The 25,966-nt window shown below is 31.1% G+C and overlaps 3 protein-coding genes and 1 pseudogene across 4 annotated transcripts; all 4 read left to right on the forward strand.

The window, feature by feature from the left end:
- Positions 1 to 1,964: 1,964 nt before the first annotated feature.
- On the forward strand, positions 1,965 to 4,746 carry LOC130497057 (non-specific phospholipase C6-like). The gene is made up of 2 exons (XM_056989920.1): positions 1,965 to 3,884; positions 4,112 to 4,746. Exons 1-2 carry the CDS (start codon positions 3,854 to 3,856, stop codon positions 4,582 to 4,584), a joined length of 504 nt encoding a protein of 167 aa, XP_056845900.1. The 5' UTR covers positions 1,965 to 3,853; the 3' UTR covers positions 4,585 to 4,746.
- A 2,597-nt stretch (positions 4,747 to 7,343) lies between these two features.
- LOC108811484 (nuclear transcription factor Y subunit C-1) lies at positions 7,344 to 8,547 on the forward strand. The gene is made up of 2 exons (XM_018583531.2): positions 7,344 to 8,099; positions 8,211 to 8,547. The coding sequence occupies exons 1-2, from the start codon at positions 7,432 to 7,434 to the stop codon at positions 8,212 to 8,214; spliced, it is 672 nt and encodes a 223-aa protein (XP_018439033.1). The 5' UTR covers positions 7,344 to 7,431; the 3' UTR covers positions 8,215 to 8,547.
- Positions 8,548 to 11,174: 2,627 nt separating this feature from the next.
- LOC108806917 (protein transport protein Sec61 subunit gamma-3) lies at positions 11,175 to 12,377 on the forward strand. 2 transcript variants are annotated; one of them, XM_018579131.2, is made up of 3 exons: positions 11,215 to 11,462; positions 11,585 to 11,718; positions 12,136 to 12,377. In XM_018579131.2, exons 1-2 carry the CDS (start codon positions 11,369 to 11,371, stop codon positions 11,698 to 11,700), a joined length of 210 nt encoding a protein of 69 aa, XP_018434633.1. In that variant the 5' UTR covers positions 11,215 to 11,368; the 3' UTR covers positions 11,701 to 11,718; positions 12,136 to 12,377. The 2 variants fall into 2 exon arrangements, with proteins under 2 accessions (XP_056843887.1, XP_018434633.1); XM_056987907.1 differs by having other exon boundaries at positions 11,175 to 11,462; positions 11,585 to 12,377.
- A 147-nt stretch (positions 12,378 to 12,524) lies between these two features.
- On the forward strand, positions 12,525 to 13,944 carry LOC130496114 (acetolactate synthase 1, chloroplastic-like; annotated as a pseudogene).
- The last annotated feature ends 12,022 nt before the right edge of the window (positions 13,945 to 25,966 follow it).

Genomic DNA, 25,966 nt, shown 5'->3' on the forward strand with positions numbered 1-25,966 from the left:
GTATATTTCCTCATCCAAATCACCATTGAGAAAAGCATTGCTTATATCCAACTGCAGAGTAAACCAGTTACGAGCAGCAACAAGACGAAGAAGAAGCCTAAAAGTTCCCAACTTAGCCACTGGTGAGAACGTATCGATGTAGTCAAGGCCTTCCAACTGAGTGTAACCTTTAGCTACCAAGCGAGACTTGGGACGTTCAACTGTTCCATCAGGATTATACTTGTATGTATTCACCCATTTACAACCAACCGGATGCTTTCCCTTAGGCAGTGGACAGATAGACCAAGTACCAGTGTTCTCCAAAGAGGTCATCTCAGTTTTCATCGCACCTCTGAACTCATCGGAAAGAATAGCCTCGTGAAAAGTCTTAGGGGCAAAGGTGGTGGTGAGATTTAACAAGAAATGACGATGATCACTAGAGACATTATCATAAGACAAGAAAGCAGAGATAGGATATGAAGTTGTATGAGAAAAATGAGCAGGAAAAGGAGATTTCTGCAAGAGATAACAGTGATACTGATCTAAATAAGCAGGAACCTTAGTTTGACGTCTAGCACGAGTCACATTCTCAACATGAGGTATCAAAGAAGAATCAGCAGTAGACAAAGCAGATGGTGAAGAATTATCAGATGCAGAGTCATTATACTGAAACAGAGATGAATCAGATGAAGTAGATGAGCCAAGATCAAAGAAAGCCGGAAAAGGCGAATCAGGAACAGGTAAAGGCAACACATGTTGACCAAAAAGATCAGAATCAGAAGAAGCAGGATAGTTTTCAGAATAAGGAAAAGTTGTTTCATGAAAAACAACATTTCTGGAAATCGAAATCACATTTGTTTGAAGATCAAGAACTTTATAGCCTTTAAAACCATTTGAATATCCAAGGAAAACACAAGGTGAAGCGCGAGGAGAAAATTTATTTCTATCTTTAAGCAAGGTAGAAGTAAAACACAAGCATCCAAAGACACGCAAATGATCATAGCGAGGAGGTTTATGCATGAGAAGCTCATAAGGAGTCTTGTTATCAAGAACAGGGGATGGGATCCTATTGATGAGATATACTGCAGTTTGAACACAATCACCCCAGTGAATGAGAGGAATATTAGCTTGAAACATAAGCGATCTAGCAACATTTAAAATGTGCTGATGCTTCCTCTCAACCACATATGCACAAGCAAAGTAATGTATGATACCTTTAGTCTTAAGCAAAGAATTAAATGAAAGCTCAGGAGCATTATCAGAACGGATGGATTTGACTTTGGCATTAAACTGAGTCTCAACATATGTAAGAAATTCAGGAAAGACAGTTTGAACAGAACTTTTGTTTTTCAAAAGATAAAGCCAAGTGACTCTAGTATAGTCATCAACAATGGTGAAAAAATATTTGTATCCATCAAACGTTTCTACATGAAATGGACCCCATACATCAATATGAAGAAGATCAAAAGGAGAAGAAGAAACACTGTCTGAAGATTGAAAAGACAAACGTTTTTGCTTTGCCAAAGGACAAACTTTACAAACATGACTATGAGGAATTTTGACAGAAGAAATATCTAAAGCTTTTGCAAGTTGTTGAATCTTGTTGAAAGACGGATGACCCAAGCGTTGATGCCATGTATCAGAAGAAACAAGAGCAAGTGTATGAGTGTGTGCAATCGTGTTTGAAGCAGGAGCAGAGGACTCCAAAAGATACAGATTTTGATGCAGATTACCCTTCCCAATCATGGAGCCCTGAGTACGCTACTGAATGAAAGGTAAGGGATTAAAAGGAAATATGTAACAAGAATGAGATGAAAACAAAACCGAGATTGAAGTGTTTGCAGTCAAAGCACTAATACTGAGTAAATTGAATTTGAAATGTGGCACGAACAACACATTAAACAGAGTCAAGTGAGCAGAGAGAATGACAGTTCCAGAGAGAGTAACATCAATACGGGTACCATCAGGCAAGGTCACAACAGTATTGGAAATTAAACGAGTATCAGTGAACCTAGTTAAGTCAAAACAGACATGACAACTAGCACCTGTATCAATCACCCAAGCAGGAGCAGTCACAGGCAAACTATTATCAATTCCCGCAGAAGAAACAAAATGATTAGAAACAGACAGAGTACCTATTTCAAAAGGGTTTGTGGTATGGGGAATAAGATGTGGTTGAGGCTTTATCACTGAGACTGAACCATCCGAGAGTTGTAAAGTGCTGCCTGAAACCTGAGAGATCTGCTCAGTCACCGGCTTGGTGTTAAGAACACTGAGTAATTTCTGAATCTGATCTGTCGTGACTGTCCCAAGATGAACACCGTTGTGGTCATGCATAGAGATACAACTAGTATCCTGAGAAACGTTGTTCGCCACATTATCTTTCTTTGGTGGCCAAGATTGCAGAGACTTTGATGGAGCTGTCATCTGCTGACTCTGAGCGTGTTGTTGTTGCTGCTGATGCCTAGGAGTTGAACTTGGTATCTTATAACCCGGAGGATAACCGTGAAGCTTGTAACATCGGTTAACAGTATGACCAAGAAGACCACAGTGGGAGCAGATAGGTCGATTCTTAGACTTATTATAACCTCCAGAGTAAGCAGCAACAAGAGATTCAGTTGGAGTTGTATCCTGAGAAGCTTGGAAAACCACATTACTAGTAGACTTCATCGATCTCTGACGTTCCTCTTGAGAGCAAAGATTGAAAACCTTTGTGAGATTAGGTTTAGGCTCCATCATCAAGATCTGTCCACGAGTGGCCGTAAAGGAATCATTAAGACCCATGAGAAACTTCAGAACTTTATCTTGTTCATCACGCGTATCAATGTGCTTGCTACTAGCACAATCTGGACTGCCACAGCAACATGTATACGGACTATCATGATTCTTCAGTTCCTTCCAAAGCTGCTTGAGTTTCGTATAATAGTCACTGATACTCTGAGTGTCCTGTATCTCAGCAAAGATCTGTTGCTTGATGTCAGCAGTACGAGGACCATCGCTTTGCTTGAACTGATCATGAATGTCAAGCCACATTTGACGCGCCGTATCAAGATACATGATGCTTCGAGAAATCTGTTTATCCACAGCATTAACCAGCCAAGTACAAACGATATTGTTGCAACGTGACCAAGATCCATAGTCAGGATGATTCCTATCTACCTCAGGATACGTTCCATCAACAAACACTGCCTTATTTCTAGCACCTAAGGCCATTAACATCGATCGTCGCCAGCTATTGAAGTTACCGAGACCACTAAGTTTCTCAGAGACGAGAGAAATACCAGCGTGATCAGCATGATGAACATATAGCGGATTCGCATGAGGATCGGAGAGCGACGGCGGGATCGTAGAAGTCGGCGGAATCGGATTCATGTGTTGAGACTCCATGAATCAACGATACAAGAAAGGGAATATTGCGGCAAAGAGAACGCAAATTCGAGGTCAATGAAGGTAAAAGAACAAAGAAAGAAAGATGATCCGAGCAACAATCCGAAAGAAGACGATGATCTGAGCACAGAGACGATCGATCAAAATGAAAATCCTCGGATTGTAAGCAAAACTCATCACCAAAATCGAACAGAGAGAGATGTGCGGAAGAAACGAGATCAGAGTGGCTCTGATACCATATTAGAGCTAGTGAAGCTCAAGCTTAAGCTCGATGAAGATGGTGACGAGAGGAAGAAGAAGAGAGTCAGTTAGAGATTTAAAATTGTATATTTGACTTAATGAAAAATGTAACAGTATACAATCTGTTTTATATGTACATTGAAAACCGGTTTAATCATATATACAGAATCCGGTTTAATAACTCTAATACGGACCGTCCCCTGGTTTCTTTAAATTTGACCGGTTAGGTGTTCGGGTTCCTACAATTATGGTGTCACCTTGGATTCAGAAAGGAACTGGTAAGTTCTCTAATTTAGTTTTTTTTTGACAATCTATTTTACCAAATTGATATAAAATTTATTTTAAGATTTTATCATTAATTGTGGTGGAGAAATAATTGAAATCTAGAATTTATAGACGTGGTAGCGTGACTCATGTTTTCAACTTTTCTGACACCATTTGGATTAATTTATTTTATCATATATAGCTTAATTAAAATCTCATTTTATTATTTGTTTGAGTGAAGTGGTGAGTGAGGCAAAAGGGGCAACAGAGAGCTCAGAGTTCGAGCATTCATCAATACCAGCGACCATCAAGAAGCTCTTCAATCTCTCTTCCAATTACTTAACACATAGAGATGCTTGGGCTGCTACTTTTGAAGACGTGGTTGCTCACTTAACCTCTCCTCGAACCGATTGTCCCATGACTCTACCTGCCATTGCACCCATGAGAGCCACTGAGCCTAAAGAAGACGCAGCCCTATCTGAGTTTCAGAGTGAAGTGGTTCAGCTTGCAGCGGTTCTCAATGGCGATCACTTCCTCAGTAGCTTCCCGGATGAAGTTGGGAAGAAGATGACTGTGAAACAAGCTCACGAGTATGTCAAAGGAGCTACTTCTCGGTTCATTAGAGCTAGCAAAGAAGCAATGAAGCTTGGTGCCGATAAATCTGCCATTGTCGATATGCGATCTTCGCTCACTACACGGCCATGCAACCTGTGACCGACGAACAAAATGATAACAAACCTTGTGAAAATTTATAGTTTTTTTTTTCTTGCATTCTTCTTCCTCTCGTTTGATCTGAAGATGTGTGATTTGATGTTTGAAAACTGAAATTAAGAAACAACGAAGCAGTTTAAAGTTCATTGTTGGTATCACTACGTACGTGCTTTCAATTGATAGTTTGATGTGTTGGAACTCAATTTTAAGATATGTTGCGCATGTACTTTTTTGGGTAACTTTGTGATAAATTCCTTTCACGGAATAACAGGGTTATGAGAGTGATCAATGCATAGCTGCAAATCTTATAGTAGAAAAATGTATACATATGTTAATATTAGGTTTGTTTGAATGAGAAATGCTTGTATTAGTTTTGTTACTGAAGTGCCAAAATGGATATGGCAGATTTGTGGAGTAATCCGAAAAAGATCAGAGACCTTGGGACAACTGTCGAAATGAGTGCCTAAACTAAACTATGCGGACACCAAGCCGAGCTAATATAAATTCGGATATCGGTCAATAACATGTCTTTTATTTTTGGTTATTTTCTAATATACGATCAATATTAAATTCAAAAGTGTTAAAGTTTCTTATTCAGTTTAAAAATTGATGAGAAATTTTGTAAGTCTTTTCTCTTTTTAATGCTAAAACTAAATTAAAAACTCCATAATATTTTTGATTATAAATTAGTTTAATTTTTCTCATTTAAATACAAGCAAAAAATAACAATCCATACTTTTTCTTTTCTCTTTTTTTTTTTCTTTGTGATCTTGGGAACACAAGAAATATGTCGCTGTGTCTTCTATCATGTGATTCTTGATTGCATCAAATCATCATTCTTCGTTCATAGACAATTGGTATCAAGTGTTGTTTCTTAATTCTGTTTAATATCAATATATCTTTCTTTTTTCTGGACAATATCAATATATCTTTCATTTTATCATTTTTTGTCATATTGTAAAAAACATGGTCCCTACGATAAGTTGGTATGTTCTCGTCGGTCTACAAGTTGATGTATAAGTGTTGTAGGGATTTGAACTAGGGATGGGCACTTCGGTTATTTTATCGGTTCGGTTCGGGTTCGGTTCGGTTTGGTTAATTCGGTTCAATGATTTATCCAACCAAAGTAAACCATAGTTAGTTCGGTTTGGATCGGTTTCGGTTCGGTTTGAACTCAGTTCGGTTTGAATTCGGTTCGGTTTTAAAACACAAACGCATGGTCATAAAATCATCGTGTTGACGATTATAAAAAACTAAATTATGTTGACTAAATTCAATATAAAACCGAAAAAAACTTTTAAAAACACAAAACATTTATAAGAGCACAATCAAATCAAAATTAACTATAATAAATAGAAAATTAAAAAAACATCGTTAATAATATATGTACAAAATAAACTATGTAAACTAAATATAATGTAAAACTGAAACAAAAATTTTAACAAATTATAAACATCAAACCTAAAGTAAATAGAAAACTAAAAAAAAAATCCTTAATAAAATTAACAATAACTTTAGTCTTAGCATTTTAGTATATTGTATATTGCTAATATGCACACTGGTTATGGGTTCGGTTTAGTTTGGTTCGGTTCAACGTGCTTCGGTTCGGATCGGGTTCGGTTGGTTCGGGTTGGGGAAATCTTAAACCTAACTGTTTGATAATAGACTTTGGTTCGGTTCGAATGGTTTCGGTTCGATCGGTTCGGTTCGATCGGTTCGGTTCGGATTTTTTGCCCACCCCTAATTTGAACAGAAAAAAAAACAAGTGTTGTAGGGGTTATAGTTTGATTTTAACATGCAATTCACAGAAATGCATGCATTGGTTTCCTGATATTTTGATCGATACATTGCATATGGGTATGCAACATTCTTCAATAGCCGAGAGTTGTATCCAGCTTCGCAAATGATTACATATTGAACTATCACAATGGTCTTCATGATTTTTTTATTCCCCAATCTAGGAATTCCGATCGACCGGATAGAACATGCAAGTGTATGTACGATGTGGAAATTTTCACTGATATGTTTTTTCTATCCTTCTATTTTTCCTATTTGAAACATAACTAGACAAGGTTAGGTGTTCTTTTTCCTAACATAACTAGATAAGGCTTTTGACCAAAAAAAAAATAAAAAAATTAGATAAGGCTAAAGATGAAAGACAAACAAACAGATAAGGTTAGTTGTATTTTACATTTTTACTAAAGTAGGAATTAGAAAATTATCATAATATTTTTAGTTTCCTATTTTAAATGATAACTACCCAAGGTTAACTAATATTTTTTTTTGTTTCTAACATGTATTACATAAGGGTAGAAATGAAATTAAAAATAACTAGATAAGGTTAGTTATATTTTATTAAACAAGAAATTAGGAAATGATCATAATCTACATGATAATCATTCTTAATGTCTCTCTCTATCATCTAGACACTATAATTTAGACTACTTTAATCCATTTTGATTATCAATTTGAACATATTTGTTTTGTTCAAATATGTTCAAATTAGCTTTACAAAAACTAACTGTTGCATATAAAATTATCAGAAAAGAAATATATCTTAGTTACAAAAATTATTGTACTAATATTCTTGGTTTCTGTTTAGTTATTTTTTTGTTAGGAACTTAGGAACCATTTCTGTGTATTTAATCAATCAAATTTTATATTATTGTACTATATGGTAATAAGAAAAAATGTTCTTCTATAAAAAAAAATAAAAATCAGCCACATCGCTCTCCACCTTATCCACTTCTGCCACCCCAAACCATTTGGCAAAAAAAAAAAAAACTTCTGTCATACACTCTTTGATCCCATCACACACACCAAATCCACGCCGACCATTTTCAAGACCCAATGGACAACAACAACAACCAGCAATCATCTCCCTCCCCCACCGGAATCACCCCTCCCTTATCCGCAGTCGGAGGAGCTTCTTACCACCACCTTCTCCAGCAACAGCAACAACAGCTCCAAATGTTCTGGTCCTACCAACGCCAAGAGATCGAGCAAGTAAACGATTTCAAGAACCATCAGCTCCCTCTCGCTCGCATCAAAAAGATCATGAAAGCCGACGAGGACGTTCGTATGATCTCCGCCGAAGCACCCATCCTCTTCGCCAAAGCCTGCGAGCTCTTCATCCTCGAGCTCACAATCCGATCCTGGCTTCACGCCGAGGAAAACAAACGCCGTACGCTTCAGAAGAACGACATCGCCGCCGCCATTACGAGGACGGATATCTTCGACTTCCTCGTCGACATCGTTCCTAGAGACGAGATCAAGGAAGAGCCGGGGATCGGTGGGATGATGCCTCCCGCCGTGAGCGGCTTGCCGTACTATTATCCGCCGATGGGTGGTCCTGGAGGGATGACGATTGGGAGACCGGCTATGGATCCGAGTGGCGTCTATGTCCAGCCTCCGTCTCAAGCGTGGCAGAGCGTTTGGCAGACGTCGACGACGACCGGCGATGATGTTTCTTACGGCAGTGGAGGAAGCAGCGGTCAAGGGAATCTCGATGGCCAAGTGTAAGTTTCTATTCATGTCATCCCATTTTTGATTACTTGTTCATCACTTCTTAGGGTTTTAAACCATTTCATTAACCCTACGTTTCAATGTCTTTGTATCATGTGTTTCAGTTGAGCACAGAGTTACTACTCCAGATGAATGCATGTTTACTAGACAGCAGATATTAGTCGACTCTGCCTTGGACGTTGGATATGTCTGATCGATTACGGCTGAGTTCAGTTTAAAAGGAGATATTGTCTCTCTGTTAACTTATAATGTTATAATTGCGACTATGCCTTTACTATATATATATACATCTAGTGTGCAGTTTCTAATTTTTGCTTCTCTCGATTTTGCTATATTTTACTTGTCCTTGTTTCACATTTTCAGAGATTTGAATGCTTGTAAACCTCAAGCAAAACCAAACTGTGTAAATGTGGATCTGTATATAATAATCTCGTGCACAGATGTAGCTAGTTGAGCTGACAATGGAGTTATTATTCTAGTTGATGATTATTATTTTTGATATGAACATCAGCTTATTACAAAGCATGTCAAAGCTTTTAGTTTTTGTAGGCTAATAACAATCCTTTTGACAAATATTCATCTTTTCTCTAACCGTAACTTCTGCACTCTTGACTCTTGAGGCACTTTTGGATAAAGCTTTACGTCATTGCAATAACCAGGTACACCTTCCTTGTTTTCAGAGGCACCTTTAGCTGCCCGTTCTCTTTGTCATTCCACCATAATTTGTTATCTAATTTAACGACTGGTCGTATGAGACTACGACTCATTTGATAATACGTCTAAAATTGAAATAGTCCGATTCTTGTATTTTTCCGGTACTGAGATGAGACTTCTTATCTGAAATTCGGATTCGAGCGAAAGTTCGATTTGGATTCAGATGTCTATATCCGGATACTAAATTGTCGGATCCATCAATTTGAATCTGGATATTATAATTTTAAGTTCAAATATTTGGATCCAGATCCGAGGATTTTAAATATATTAAATTTCAAATTATATTAAAAACTATGTTGATATATTGTTATTTATAATAAAATCAGCTTTACAATATTATATTTTAGTTTTTCTAATCTGATAAAATATATATTATAAATTCTGTATAAATATTTAGTTCATATATTATTTTAGAATTTTTAGTATTTTAAAAAAGATTTTAAATGTTTTTTAAAAAGTTTCCAATTTCTTTTACAGATCCGATGCTCATAGATAATATAACATAACTAGTGGTTTTCCGGCGCTATGCGCCGGGTGTGTATGTTTTATTCTTACATGAATTTATAATTTATTATATGATCTTAGTAAAGAAAATATGTTAAAAATATAAAAATGAAAAATATGTTAAAAGAAAATGATATTTTTTCTAATATTTTTGATAGTGGTTAACGAACGTAGTATATTACTTTGTTTGAAATTGTTTAGTTCAAAGAGAAATAACATAAGTGGTTGTTACTAATTGATTTAATAAAAATAGAATAAAAAGCTGATAGTCGTAACAAAGTTAATTTAGTTAGAAATAAAGCAAAGTTGACATTTTATTTAGAGAACATATTTATATTATTAATTATTAGAATACTTATGACCTAGTAAACTTGTACTAATATATGTAGTTCAAAGAATAGAAAGATAGAATAAGTTTCATATTTTATAAATTTTATAAAAAAAATAAGGGTGAAGTATCAATTTTTGGTAAACTAATTGATGAGTATTAATATATACTTTTCAGATTACCACGTTTATTTTTTAAATATGGAGATGCAAGTTGTATGTGTTAGTTTAGTTTGAAGGCCTCTAAAAATATGTATTTTAAAATAAGAAACATAAATTTATTTTCTATATTAATTTTGTTATAATGGAAGATTATGTCCGTCTGTTAACGAAATTCTTGTTTGTCTACCCTTATTTGCAAATATCAACGAATCTTGATAAATTTAAATATATTTTTTTAGCTAAAAAATATAAATGTTTGGTAAACTCCTCTATTTAATGGACAAATTCTGTTTTAACCGGAGTGGAACATTTCACCAAATCTTCTTACCTTTCCATCAAGCAACAACATATCAATCCCAACAGCTTGCCTCTTTCTTAACATTTCAGGCTTGCCAAAACTGTTGTATCCTAGTCTTAACAACATCTCTATACCGGCTTGTCTTTAACTCTGAACAATAAACTGGGACTTCGACATGATCTGAAATGGAAAAAGTAAAGGGATTTCCACCCGAGCTCTCATACCGTCTATACATAGGCAATGAAGCTAAGGAAGCATGAATTAAATAAATATTCAATATGAGAGAGTGGGATGAGTGGGATGAGTGGGATTTCTGGATTCATGAACGGTTACGTCGATTGTGTTAAAGAAGAAGAACCGTAGAGGTCCTATTCTCCATCGTCAACATCAAATTCTAAGAAATCCTGTGAAGCAATGTTTTGAAATTTGATTCGGATACTAAACCAGACGATTTACCGGGTCGTTGGGTCAAATGATCAACTGCTGATTAATATGAATTAAATTTATTATATAATAATATATTAGCAATGAAAATAAATATATAAAAACTAAAGTTAATATTTTAAAATGTTTTTTAAACATCAAAATAATAGTTTTATAAGATACTACAATTCCATCAAATATTTTTTCTTTGGTTCTTAAATTTTGGATTTTTTACAAAACCTAAATCCGATTAATATGAATTAAATTTTGCTGACAAAAAAAAATCTGATTTAAAACGCGGATCCGGATCGGATTCAAAACACTGTTATAAACTCGTAGACATTTATGAAAGAAAGTTTAAAAATTCAATGCCTTTCACAATTAACACCAACTAAAACTCGTTAAATATAAATTGAAAAAATGTTTTAATGGTTAAAGAAAATGCCACATGGCATTTTTTTCCCCAAGGAGATAAAAAAGCCTACTTTATATATAAAGATGTTGGGACGTATATTCAAAATTCAGGATCTAAAAGACACAAATCCGATCCGGATACTAATATCATAGGATCTGAATCGAGATCTGGACATACTGAAATTTCTGTATATCAGGAACCGTCCTACAAGCCAAGACAAAATACAAAGACAATAATACGAAACCAAACCGGAGTCTTTGTGTTCAGACCGAAATCAAAGTCTGAATTGGAAGAGGAAGCAAAGTCAACGAAGCCAAGAAACTAGTACACTATAAATTCAGAATGTCAAATAAAAACCTCATTTACCTCTAAAACGAAATCTCCTGAAACCCTAATTTTCCAATTCGATCAGAGAAGATATGGACGCCATTGATTCCGCCATCGATCCACTCAGAGATTTCGCTAAAAGCAGCGTCCGTCTCGTCCAGCGCTGTCACAAACCCGATCGCAAGGGTACGCCCGTCATTTTCAATTTTCTTTTTTTTTAATCTTTCAGAAATTAGAGGAATATGCTACGGTTCGTTAGATCCATTTTCGATCTGTAATTTCGATTTTGGGATTTTATTTATCACCAGAATTCACGAAGGTGGCTGTGCGTACGGCGATAGGATTTGTGGTGATGGGATTCGTAGGGTTCTTCGTGAAGCTCGTTTTCATCCCAATCAACAACATCATCGTTGGATCTTCTTAGCCTAAATATTTTTACGAGGTTTTACACTTATCTTTTCCTCCTCTGATGATTTTGCGGCATACAGTAGTTAATAATAATAATAATAAGTCAATGTTGTCAATGGATCTCGCATCATTGTATGTGCATAGATACATGTCATGTTTCTTGCATTGAACCAATGGTTCTGTCTCATTGTATATTTGCCCTTTATGATGAGTTTTTATTTGTTCTGAATCCATTCTCTGCGGTTAGTCATGGATGGAGTCTTTCTTTGTATTTGAGTTCATTGTTCATATGAGGGTTGCCTTGTAGTCTTTCTAAATTTACCCTTTGCGGATCTTTGATCGTATTTTGTTGTACCACCATTTGATTGTTTCTTTCAAGCAAGATATCATGATAGTACAAAGTTCATATGTGAAAGTCTCTCCAATCTAAACTGAACTGTTATTTTTGCAGGCTATGCGCCAAGGAGGAGTAGGAAGGAAAGAGACTCCATAACCTGTTGTGAAACCTCTCTGTATTCTCTGTTTTTCTAGGTTACATTTTTATCCACCCTTGAAACTTGAAAGTCTGATTTTCCTTTATTTGGATTTTCTCGTTTCTTTAAGACCCATAAGATTTTATTTCTTTTTGTATACAAAAAAGTATTGTCCTCGAGAAACTACGCTTTAAACACGAAACTCTACATTTTTTAGTGACTTCCCTCGATTGTTATTGAAGGCTCAAATCACAAAGTATATTATTCTTCCCTCATATCTATAAATAAAGGTCAAGCCAAAATTCAAAGAGCATTCTCGTCATAACTGAATAAAACCACCACTAGTCTCATTTTTAAACCGTTCAGGTTTCTTTTATGTGATTTCCTTCTCTGTTCTCCTCAAAGCTCACCTACCATGTCGGCGGCAACAAGATCAGCTACCAATCACGTCAGCGGATTAGCCGAAGCCATGCTTGACAGTGTCCCTCTCGTAGAGATCATATGACATGTTGGTACGACGCGTTTCAAGAGACGCCCATTTTTGAGGTAACAGGGTATATTACAAAACATAATTATACGGTCATGAACGTTTCAGTCAAGAAGCTTTCTTTCTAGCTACTTTGGGTCGACCCGGATCCGTTTTGGTTGATGTTCTTAAGGAGATTCATTCAGTCTACGCGGTTACCTGCTTACATGTCTAGGATGCCTAAACCGCCGAAAGTATTCTTAGGTTGGTGTCTGAGTCTAAGAGGCATGTCTTGTCTATTGGTGGTGGATGTTTGAATTCGAGTGAGGAGCTGGGTAGGTTTGTTGAACTTACTTGCATCCCAGTTGCGAGTGCTTTGATGGGGCTTGGATCTTATCCTTTTAACGATGAGTTGCGCTGCAAATGCTTCGAATGCACGGTACCGTGTACGCTATGCTGTTGAGCATAGTGATTTGTTGTTGTGTTTGATGACCAGCTTGAAGCTTTGGCCAGTAGGGCTAAGATTGTGCATATAGACATTGACTCTGCGGAGACTGGGAAGAACAAGTCACCTTATGTGTCTGTGTGGAGATGTTCGGCTAGCTCTACAAGCAGGGAATGAACAAGGTTCTTGAGAACAGAGGAGAGGAGCTTAAGCTTTATTTTGGAGTTTGGAGGAGTGAGTTGAGAATAGAAGCAAAAGTTTCCTATGAGTTTCAAGATGTTTGGGGATGCGATTCCTCCACAGTACTCTATTCAAGTCTTTGACGAGCTAACCGATGGGAAAGCCATTATCATTACTGGTGTTGGCCAGCATCAAAATGTGTGGGCGCAGTTTTACAAGTAAAGGAAACCAAAGCAGTGGTTATCATCAGTGGTGATCGATTCTACAAAGCTAACAGAGCTCACACATATCTTGGGGACCCTGCAAAGGATATATTCCCCAACATGCTTCAGTTTGCAGCAGCTTGCGGGATCCCAGCTTCGAAAGTGACGAAGAAAGCAAACCTTAGAGAAGCTATTCAGACAATGCTGGATACACCCGGACCATACTTGTTGGATGTGATTTGTCTGCACCAGGAACATGTGTTGCTAATGATCCCAAGTGGCGGCACTTTCAATGATGTCATAACAGAAGGAGATGGTCGGACTAAGTATCGAAACATGAGAACGGTGATTATCAGAACTGACAGAACATGTTATGGTCTTGTTGCATATTTTCTACTTTTTTTACGGTAGTTGGAGTTTTTAGTTGTTGAACTGCTTGTTGTTTCTTAACCCAAACTAAAACTTGCTAATGTTTTGTTTTTCTTTTACTCTCCGTTTTATCTTCATTTGTCTGTTCTAGTTTTTTTTCAAAAATTAAGAAACACATTACATTGGTTGATATCTCTCGAATCTTTCCAGGAATTTGTCCTTTCCATTGGGTTTGATTGATATGTTACATAGGTTTGGGGGTTAGAATTGAATTTTAATGAAGAAGATTTGCCAGTCTTCACAAATTATCTCATTACTTGATCCAACGTATAAAAAGCTAAAATTATAGGTAACTCTTGTAAACTGAAGTATGAAAAGATACTGAATTCCCTCACATTATGGACTAATCAGACATGTTCACATGATCCAAAAACGAAACCCAGATGCACTAATCAGACATTGGATGAAGTAAACATATCCAAAAAGTTGGTTTATCGATGTGCGTGAAAAAGCTTTTTTTTTTGTTTTAACTAAAATAATAAACAGAAAATACCTTATCTTACTAAAATACAAGTATAAATATAATCTTTGTTTGTTGACCAAAAAAAAAAATAATCTTTGTTTTTTTCTTCGAACTGAAATCTATATATTAGATATAGATCCGTGGATTTTATTTGATGTTTTAATTTCACGAATAAATAAAAATAATGAAAATCTATTTTCATATTAGTTTTTGGATTTTTCAGTATATACTGGTCTTACTTTAGTAATAATAATTTGTTTCTTACATGAATTTTTATTTATATTATATTTCAGTAATCATAGTACTTTAAATAATATATTAACATTTTTATTTTTAATTATATTCAAAATAATATTAGTTGTAGTTAATTGAATTATATAGAACTATGAAACTCTCTATATTATTTATATTGTTTAAGACAAATTAAAACAATACAATTCAAAATATTAAGGGGCGGGGGTTGTTGGAGCCAGAATTTAAATGGAGTTTAAGAATTTTAAAACCATAAACCCAAATAGAATGAAATAAAATAAATAATATAGTACATATTGAAAGCCAGTTTCAAAAAAATATAGTACATATTGGTGAAATGTTCTATTCCATATCATAAATACTATGTTATTTGCTACTATTTGCATAATACAACCATACTTGATTTATATAAAGTAGAAATCTAATGGAGAACTGGTAAAAGAACACTTTAAACTAAACACTAAATCCAATTTTAGGAAAATATAATCTCTCATCCATTACAACTTAAATCTTTCAGAAATTAAACATACCTTCCACAATACAGAAGTTACGTAATTATATTACTCATCAGACAAATGGAATAGCAATGATAAATGTAGGAAAGAGAATATAAACACCAAATCCATAATTAATATTTTGTTTGTAGGTTGCAAGGGTTGAAGAAAGATACTATAGTATTAATATGTATATATAACTGAGTGTATAGAACGGAGTGTATAAAACGGTTAGGAGAAATAGCTATTACGTGAATTAGTCTTTTTTTCATGATCATAGAACCCAATTTTCCGTATTAGTTGATATTATTACTGTTAAAAACTCCAAAATTATAACTTTAAAATTTATTTTAAATAAAAAGTTATAGTATATTTTATAAAAAACGCATAATCTAAACTTAGTACTCAAATATTTTCATAGTTTAATGTTTATGTTACCAAGTAAAATAAAAAGTTTTACAAAAACAAAAGAATACATCCTTATTATTAAAGAATAGACACTGAACAAACTGATTAAGATAAACCAATTTCAAAATAAAATAATTATAAACAATAACAAAGATGTTCAACATAATTATTTAGAAAATACATTCGGGCGGACGCAATCCAAAATCTAGTACATTATTATATAAGGTTGCACTGTTGCAGGTAACTAAAGAAATGAATAACACCATCTCTTTAATTTGCTAGACGAAACTTGCCAGACAACTTCATCTCCATAAAATCAACAATTTTGTTCATCACAAAACCAGAAATTTTTATTTTGTTTCTTAAACAAAATCATTTTTTTTAAATCGGGCTCAGAAAATTTCAGGTTCAGTTCTGACATTTACCCTATTTTGTTTTAAACAAAATTTATCATTTAGTTAAAATTTCCAATGCAAAACAATATGATAAATGTTGAAGATATAAAATATATAACATCAATTTTAAATTATATATACAACAATTTAATCATATATTAAAATTTTAATCAATTGAAATAAATATGCATGCAGACATATGCTTATAAAGTATGGATGATACAATTGATGGTTCCCAAAATAAATAAAATTATTGTGTTTAAAAATATCATATTGAACATTATTTAATATTGAAAATTTTGAAAATATATATTACCATTTAGAAAAAAATCTTTATTTATAAAAGAATATATAAATATTTGTGTACAAGAATCGAGCTCTAGCGAAATACATAAGCAAATATCTCATATCTATTAATAGAGAATCATCTTAAAAGTTGTAATCTATATTGTACTAGTCCCCTAGACTATATTTGCGAAATGATTTTGCCACATGTCATCTCTACAATCAGTTTCACAAAACAAATATAACATGGCTACTAAAATTGATGACATGACTTCCGAAAAATATGACATGGATAATTTCATTTAATGTTGATTTATATTTTTGAAAAAACTTATTAGAATATGGTAATAATTCATATATTACATTTAATATTGATGTTTTTTTTGGTAAACTTTCTAAAAATATGGCAATAGCTCATAAATCATCTATAAAATAAATATATTCATATACTAACATTTCAATTTTCGAAATATTATTATTTTCTATAATTATACAATTTGTATTACTAAAACTTCCAAAAAGTTCTACAATTTTTAAAACATTTAAATATATAATCGTAAGATTATTAGTTTCTTATATATCAACAAATTTTATAAATATTGTTCAGGCTAAATTTTTAATAACTATACAGTTTTAAATCATTTTATTAGTTTTATACAGATTGATGTAATATATATTAAATATTAGTAAGAAAATAGTAAAATCTATAATATTTAATAAATTTTATTTTTAAATGTAAGTTAGATTTTAAAACAGATATAACATTTCAAATTCAAAATATTATTATTTTGTATAATTATACAATTTGTATTACTAAAACTTTCAAAAAATTCTACAATTAAAAAAAAAATATCTAATCGTAAGATTATTAGTCCCCTAGACTATATTTGAAAAGTAATTTTGCTACATGTCTTCTCTACAATCTTTCTCACAAAAATAATATGACATAGCTACTAAAATTGATGACATGTCTTATAGATTAATATGACATGAATAATTATATTTAATGTTAGTTTATATTTTTGGTAAACTTTTTAAAATATGGTAATAACTCATATATTACATTTATTTTTGATTTATATTTTTGGACTTTTTAAGATATGGTAATAACTCATAAATTATCATTAAAATAAATATATTCCATTATGGCATTTCAAATTTCGAAATATCGTTTAAATTAAAAATATTTCAAAAATATATACATATTTTTAGAAAATTATAAAAATTAAATCATAAAATCAAATTAAATCGTAAAATCATTAGTTTCTTATATTATCTACAGATTTTATAAATATTTTTTAATTTTAATTTTTGACAATTATGAAATTTTACATCTCCTATACTATATTTGAGAAATGATTTTGCCACATGTCTTCTCTACAATCACTTCACAAAAATAATATGGCATGACTACTAAAACTAATGACATGTCTTATAGACTAATATGATATAGACAATTATATTTAATATTAATTTATATTTTTGGTAAACTTTTTAAAATATGGTAATAACTCATATATTACATTTATTGTCGATTTATATTTTTGAACTTTTTAAAAATATGGTAATAACTCATAAATCATCATTAAAATAAATATATTCAATTATGGCATTTCAAATTTCAAAATATCATTTAAATTAAAAAAATTTCAAAAACATATACATATTTTTTTAGAAAATTATAAAAATTAAATCATAAAATCAAATTAAATCGTAAAATCATTAGTTTCTTATATATATCTACAGATTTTATAAATATTGTTTAATTTTATTTTTTTGACAATTATGAAATTTTACATATTTATTCATATATTTAATTAAAATAAATAGATATAAAAATCTACCTAAAATTATAATTTTAAATATATACATGCACATTCTTAAATATAATTCAAAATAAACAATTTTTTTTATCTTAATTTTAATGTTCGGTTAAATCAAATTTATATTAAAATATTATTAAGAAAAAGAAAAATTTATAATATTAATAAAAAGTTAAATATAATTTATATTTATCTGTTAAAAAATCTTTTAAAATTTTTTACTGCACATGGTGCAGAAAAACACCTAGTTACAAAATAGATTTGATGAGATGTCATTTAGTTAAGATATCAATTTGTCTTATATGACAGTATAAGAATTAGTTGAAAATTTTGTAAGTCCAAAATCCAATTGTTAGAGAAATTATATGATATACGACTTATTCATAGTTCCAAGTGGTTTTATAAATATGTATACCCCTTATATTTACTTTTGAGTAGTATCCAATCAATTTGGAATGAGATTCCGATTGAATCGTAATTTCCATGTACAGGAGTTTTAAGCTGATTCACATTAAATACAGACCATATATTCGTAGTCTACATATTAATCACTAAAATTTAGGTATGTAACAATCACGGCTAAATGTTGTTAAAAAAAAAACAATCACAGCTAAATATATTATAAATATGTGTGTGACCATTTGATTTCAGTAGTTTTATATGTATTAGAAGCCCAAATAATATAACTTCTAATAACTGTATTATATCTTACGTTATTATAATTGTGTAAAACACAAATAATTTTTAAAAGTCTCATCCTGTACCTAGTTATTCAAACTATTTTCGTGTCTTTTCTTGAGGTTATGATGGCAGGACGTGGATTCTTTTCGCGCCTTTAATAGCCTTTATTTAAACCCATTCTTAATTTATTTTAATTAGTATTAACAAATTCTAATAAAACATGAATTGCGCGGCTGCACCAGGCATATCTCAAGCTTGATGCTTTGATTTGAGGTTCTATTTTAAGATTTTTATCCATTGGCTAAACGAATAATTAGTGCAGTTCCTATTAAATTTGATACAATAACTATTTTCTATGTTTATAAAAATATTATTTAAAAAGAAGATGAAAAGAATATTTACTATAAAATAAATGTAGGTCGGTTTTCTATGAAAATTATACTCCCTCCGTTTCTCAATAAGTGTTGTTGTAGAGAAAAAATTTTGTTGCAAAATAAGTGTCGTTTTAGTATTTCAATACAGAATTTATTAACTTTATTCTGTATTTTATTTTTCTATTGGTTAAGATGTATGGGTAATGATGTCTTTGTATGGAAAATATGCAAAATTTAATGATTTTTTAATCCGTGTGCACAACTCTAAAACGACACTTATTCAGAAACAAAAGGAGTATTTAGTTTTTAAAAGATTTGGTATATGTAAAATAAGTTAACATATCCTGCATTGTGTATAATTCCTATTTTATAATTTATAATATGCATGTTTTGATAAGAATGATGGCGTAATAGATTTTTTCATTTTTGAATAAATTATATCATAAAAATTTCCTGCATATGAAATAAAAATAAAATTATTTTTTCTTTCTCTTGCATTGGTAGTTTAATAAAATTATCAGAAAAGCAACAAAAGGTCATTTTATACCATAATAGCAGACATATTTCTAATAATTTTGACAGCATCACAACAACAAATCTCATGATTTAAATAGTATTTTTGAATATTTTTATCAATTTTACAAGCTGCTTTAAACACATAGTAAATTTGAATTGTAAAATGCAAATAAGATATATATGGACAAAACTGACTAAAACACAAGTCTCTGTTTGGTTAATTATCGCTGTATGATATATTTGGTGTGAAAATAGATTGTTTACCCTAAAATAAATCACTGATTATATGAGAAAAATCTATATCAAAAATGTCATCCGAGAAAAAGAAACTAAATCAAACCGAAAATTAGATATATAGGATCATACAACATATTTCCGTTACTTTTAAAAGAAATTTCTTAAAATACATTTTAAAATATATATTCAATCAAAAATACCATAACATTTGAGTTTATAGTTTAATGATTATTGTTTATGATTCAATATTTATAGATTGCGGTTGTATTTATAGCTTCTATAAATATTTTATAAAATATTTAGGTATTCTAAATAATTTATGAGAATTATTTTAATCATAAAATAATGATATTTTGAAATTAAATTTGAAAAATAATATCATACTTATGATAAAATTTAAATTCTCTTAACCTTATAATCCATTGTTTTTGGCAACAACCTTATAATCCTCTGACACTACGAATGGAAAATATGTTTTGCACAAAGAAAAACAAACAAACTAATTCGAGAAAAACAAAAGAAAAAGGGATCATATTTCACATAAAAATCCTAATATCTTATACAATTGGTTTTAAGATATTACAAGAATAGCCAGACATCAAAAAGACAAGCGGTCAAAATATGCAATCACTTTTCCTCTTACAGATATGGTTTAAATTATGACAACCATTTTTAAATCTGTATATTTTGAAGTAGATTTAACCGAATAAACAGTACATAAGCTAAATTAACATGGACTTGGTTTTTATATTTGGTAAATTAATCTGTATCACATAAGAGACAATCTGAATCGAATTTCTATAAATGGTTTATATATTTATCAAATGAACAAACTACAAATTGCATAGTTTTTTTCTTCAGAAAGTGCATTTTATTCATGAACTTGGGTTACAACTCTTCTGACGAGAGGGCTTTTTTTTTTTTGTAAACTGACGAGAGGGCATTTCTTTCTGAAATTTCTTCGTAAACTGCATAAAATTATTTTTGATCAAGCTACATACTCAGAATCTATAAGAACTAATACAGTTAATCAAGAAAAGTAGATTAAAATAATAATAAAAAATCTAATACTTATGGCACTGAATGTTACATGTAAGATCAGGATCAACTAATAAGCCAGTTTACTAAAAAAAAGAAAAAGATCAGGATCAACTTTTGTTTTCTAGGGCACGTAAAAAAGATCTATAGCAACCACTCATATTAATTTATATATGGTCAATCTTCAATTTTGATTGGTAGTGAGTTGTTTAAAGAGAGAGACTCTTTAGCCTTTCTCAGACATTAAAGGTAAGACTCTCCTTTTCTCTATCGTTTACTTTTGGCCAATTATTATACAATAAAATATCTACACTTAGCGATTTTCTTTATCTTCGTTTCACTTTCTCTTTCTCTTTCTTTTTCTTTTTAGTCAATGAACAACTAATATTTAAAATAAATATTAAGTACTTCATATCTCTGTATACTTCTGTATACTTGGGTCACCTATATAGTACTGTGTATACCATCATTGTCTTCATCAGAGCGGTGCATAAATTATTTATTATTATAAGTAAGAGTGAACATTGATGGAATACTACCATATTTAAAAAATTGTGATTTTTTTTTCGTACCTAAGAGTCTCTAATTTTCTAAATATCAAGAGAAATATATATATGTTGACAAAAAAAAAATATATATATATTCGCAAATATTTACAGACATCTTATCCACTTTGTTTAATACAAGCATAATTCATAAAAATATACGAAATTGTTTTAAATAATATTTTTACATAATATAAAACAAAAATATTAGTGAAATATATGTTACATAAATTTTAAAAGTTATTTTTTATAAAACATAAAATTTTAGCAAAAACTATAGTTTTATAAATATTTGTATTTCCTTTCTCAATTCAATACATTTACAGTAACTTAAAAATTAAAATAGTATTTATAAAATTATACATTTAAAATTGTATAAATTCAGAGAGGAGCGGGTATAAGAGTCTAATTTTTTTTGGTGTTTGTAATTTTCTTCGTTTTAAAAGATATTGATTTTTAATATATGTTTTGTTTCAAATAGTTACAGATATCTAATTTTTTAGATCGAATTGAAACAAATAACCAATCGAATCAATATTAATGGATAAATGCCCATTCCTAGCCATAAATATATTAAAACTACCGTCAGTTAATATTTTATGGTAAAAATATATACATTAATTTTTTAAGTAGGTAAAATGGAATAAATTTGACTACCAAATAAAAAGATAAAGAAAATATAATTAAATGTAGTGAAAATAAAATATAAATACAAATAAAAATAAAGTTTTTGAGAAGAAACATATGTTAATTTAGATTATTTTGTGGACAACTCTAAGAAAAAGAACTTAAAACCATATGAAAAAGTACATTTGTTTGAAATCAAACTGGCGTCCTAAGCCTTCTTTTTTAACTGAGTAGGCATGGCTGTGGTCTTCAATACCCTTGCACATCAGTGAAATTATCTTCAACACTACTATTGATATTGCATAAGACTTTCTTCTGTGCAAATATTGAAACCTCTGCTTTGTAATTCTACAGAACCGAGATTCTTTTTGTCTTTGTTATCGAGTTCGCGAGCTGATATTTAGAATTTTCCATGTGAATTTAGGAATGGTTATGCACGGTCATGGTCTTCAATACACTTGCCTATCATTGAAATTGTCTTCAATACTATTATTGATATTGCATAAGATTTTCGTCTGTGCAGATATCGAAATCTCGGCTTTGTAATTCTGTAGAACCAAAGCTTTTTGTCTTTGTTATCAAGTTCGCGAGCTGATATTTAGAATTTTCCATGCGAATTTGAGAACGGTCGAATATCTGACGATCGGTAAAATGATTGATCGTGCATTTATAGTCTTTAGAGCAAAACTAGGCATGTTGGTTTTGTTTTTTCGGTTAGTTCGAAATTCAGTTAGTTCGGATCAGTTAGTTTGGAAGTTGGTTAGTGCAAGTCGGTCGAAATCTCACCGAATTAAACCAAATTTGTTTTGGTTTGGTTCGATTTGGTTTTCAGTTAGTTTGATTTCAAATTTTTTTACCAAAGTTTCTAGTTTTATAGTTAGATCGGTTAAATGTTTGGTTTAAATTGAATAAATTTGAATTTTTTTGGTTAGTTCAGTTCAGATATTGGTTAGTCAAGTAGTTTGGTTCGGTTATTTTGGTTATTTTAATTTGGATTTTGGTTAGTTCGGTTTGGAATTTTGGTTAAGATTGGTATTGTTTGAATTTATTTATTTTTTCTAGAAAATTGAACTAACCGTTTATCCACCGAGCCGAACCAAAAACCGAATATCTTCTTACCAAATTTTCGAATCGAACTAACCAAAAAATCAAACTTTTCGGTTTGGTAAGGCAATGGCAAGTTCAGTTAGGTTAAAAATCCCAGCCCTAAGCAAAACTATTATACCTCAGAACGGTTTCCAGGGCAGTAATTTTTTTCCACGAAGTATTGTCTTTAGTTTTAATTACCTTTAATCATTGTAGCAATTGAAAGCATTATATGCAATTAAATAATTGATTTTAACTCTATTTTGGACGTCTAATATCTCTGCATAGTAAGCAATTAGTCATTTTAAACTACTACTTTTTTAATTTTTATTTTAAAGAAATAACACTACTAATATATGTATTAAAAAAATATTTTAAAGTTTTTCTAATAATAGCTTCTTCTTCAGTTAATAGTGGTAGAATGTAACATGGCCATGGGACGAAAATGATACATCACGGCTAAAAAAGATAACAAAACTTCCTGGTAAAAAGAGAAAAAAGAAAAACGACTTCCTGGTGATTTGTCATATCTAAAAAGGATTTTATACTTTTCACAAAACATACTAAATCAGTTGTATGATTTAAAGTTATAACTTCTTATAAGTTTCCTTACATTTCCTTTTAGTTTATCTACCGTCGTATTGCACATATAGTTTTCAATAATTGGTTTCTTTTCAATTTATTATGATACATTCAAAACATACATAATTTTAGATTCAACAGTTATCAAAATTATATTTTCACTGAAACTTGAGCTGTTTAGAAATAAATTTGAACAATAAAGATTTCTAATTTTATTTCATGATTTTTAAATGTTACTTTTCCGTTTCTCAAAGATAATGGTCAGAATATTTACACATAAACAGTATTGATGCTCAATATAAAATTTTCACGTTTAAACTTAATTATTTAAATGAATTTCAACCAATAAAAATTCAAAAATAAAATTATTTTCAATCAATATTTCTTGATATCTAAATTTGTTATAATCAACTAATATATGTCGAAATTATAGAAAATTTATCATTTCTCAAATTGAAAGAAGAAAGCAAAAAAAAAAAGAAGCTAAAAACTCTTCTTTGAAAAACCTATAAAGTATTATTTTTAATTGATCATTTCTCAAATTGTGTCGCTTAATTGTTTTGTGGAAAAAAATATTTCAAGTTTATCTCCTTTTTGGTTGTGTTTACATTATAGAGATCAACCCAAAATCTTGGTTACAAGTAAATAAAGTATAATAATGCATGCATGAAGAAGAAATCCAAATCAAATTCGATTTAACTACTACTGTAACACAAGGTACGCACATATGCACAAATAAATTTGTAATTGGTAAATCTTCGGCCATTTGCCGGAACATATATAGCTTTTGTTTAATGAAATATATGTAAATAAGATATAAGGTAGTGATGGATCACATGATCGAGAGTAACTTCCATCATCCATTGTCCCCTTTTCCTTCCCTAACACTGTCTTTTCATTCCCTTCCATTCTAAGGGCATTGTCACTATCTCTTTTAAATCCAACCAACCTTGGCTTCTTCTTCTTGTTTATTTTCTCCAATCATTAGAACTAATAACTTCCATTTATAGGCTATAGTTAATAGCTAATTTTATTTTTACAAAACTTCATCTATATTTTTTGATTCCATGTTACAAATTTGAGCATATATACGGGTTGCAGATTAATCTTTGACTCTAATACACATAGATTCAAATATGCATATCAATTGTTCTTGATAAAGAAATGTGTAATACGGGTACTGATAAATAATTTCTCAATGTAAATAGATTTCTAGAAGGTGGAAGACAAGGAGATATACATGACAATAATGAAGCTAACTTGGGTAAGGACCACACATATATATATATATATATATATATATATATGTACATCAAAAGTAAAGCAAATCTGTCATAAGGATATAAACTATAAGAGACAATGCCACTTATTATCAAATAGTTATATGGTAGAAAGAATTAGATCGGGTTTTAATCTATATATTTGGGAAAAAAAATCTAACAAGAGGGGACAATCAAAGATCCCTCCCACATGGGATTCAGAAAATATGTAAATTGGTGAAAAGCTGAACAAAGGAAAACAACATTTGGAAAATGATGGCTCTCTTTGATCTCTTTCTCTCACACAAATACCAAATATGATTGATTCTATATACACTTATATTACACATGTATATGTGTGTAAGCCTATACTTATGTATGCATAAATACACTGATGATACGTATATATATATATTATACATGAGTATAAAAAGACAAATGTGAAAAGACAAATGTTAAGGTTGTGTCACTATGGGCAAGATTGCTATGCATTGATGTATCTAATCAGTTTCCATTATCTTCCAATTTTCAGAGACATCTCTTTCCTTCTGGTGAATTCAACGTTGTGATGATACATTTCCTTTCTTTCTTTTGTATTTACGCAGAGACACACTCATTATGTTCATACACGTACGTCAGTAACTATGTACGACAGATATTTATCTTTGTATATACACTACATTTTACTAAATCAATTGATTGTTTTAAGTTGGAGTATTCATTTTTATTTTCATAAAAGATGATTTTTAAGATGTTAAATTTATAGGTCAACAAAGCGAAAAAAAACATTTACAAAATGTTCTAAGAACTAAGAGTAGATACTTAAAGGACAAAAACAGAGCAAAAGCGAGTTTAGCAGTGACGGTAGCTTTCGCTTCGCTGAGCCGAGCAACAAAAAGAACCAAAACTACATTCATGAGGTCGTCTGGCATCTGGTCTGAGTTGAGGCGCAGACATATGATGCAGTGTGTATAGATTTCTTGATGGTTCAGAAGAGTTAAGTGGTGCATGATAATTGGTT

The sequence above is a fragment of the Raphanus sativus genome, chromosome 6, assembly GCF_000801105.2.
Source record: "Raphanus sativus cultivar WK10039 chromosome 6, ASM80110v3, whole genome shotgun sequence".
Taxonomy (NCBI): domain Eukaryota; kingdom Viridiplantae; phylum Streptophyta; class Magnoliopsida; order Brassicales; family Brassicaceae; genus Raphanus; species Raphanus sativus.

Excerpts from the sequence above, each read along its gene's own strand:
- LOC130497057 (XM_056989920.1), top strand. The coding sequence starts at position 3,854 with ATGGTGTCACCTTGGATTCAGAAAGGAACTG. Across the intron at positions 3,885-4,111 it reads TTGGATTCAGAAAGGAACTG|TGGTGAGTGAGGCAAAAGGG; the intron begins GTAAGTTCTCTA and ends GTTTGAGTGAAG.
- LOC108811484 (XM_018583531.2), top strand. The coding sequence starts at position 7,432 with ATGGACAACAACAACAACCAGCAATCATCTCCCTCCCCCACCGGAATC.
- LOC108806917 (XM_056987907.1), top strand. The coding sequence starts at position 11,369 with ATGGACGCCATTGATTCCGCCATCGATCCACTCAGAGATTTCGCTAAA. Across the intron at positions 11,463-11,584 it reads TCACAAACCCGATCGCAAGG|AATTCACGAAGGTGGCTGTG; the intron begins GTACGCCCGTCA and ends ATTTATCACCAG.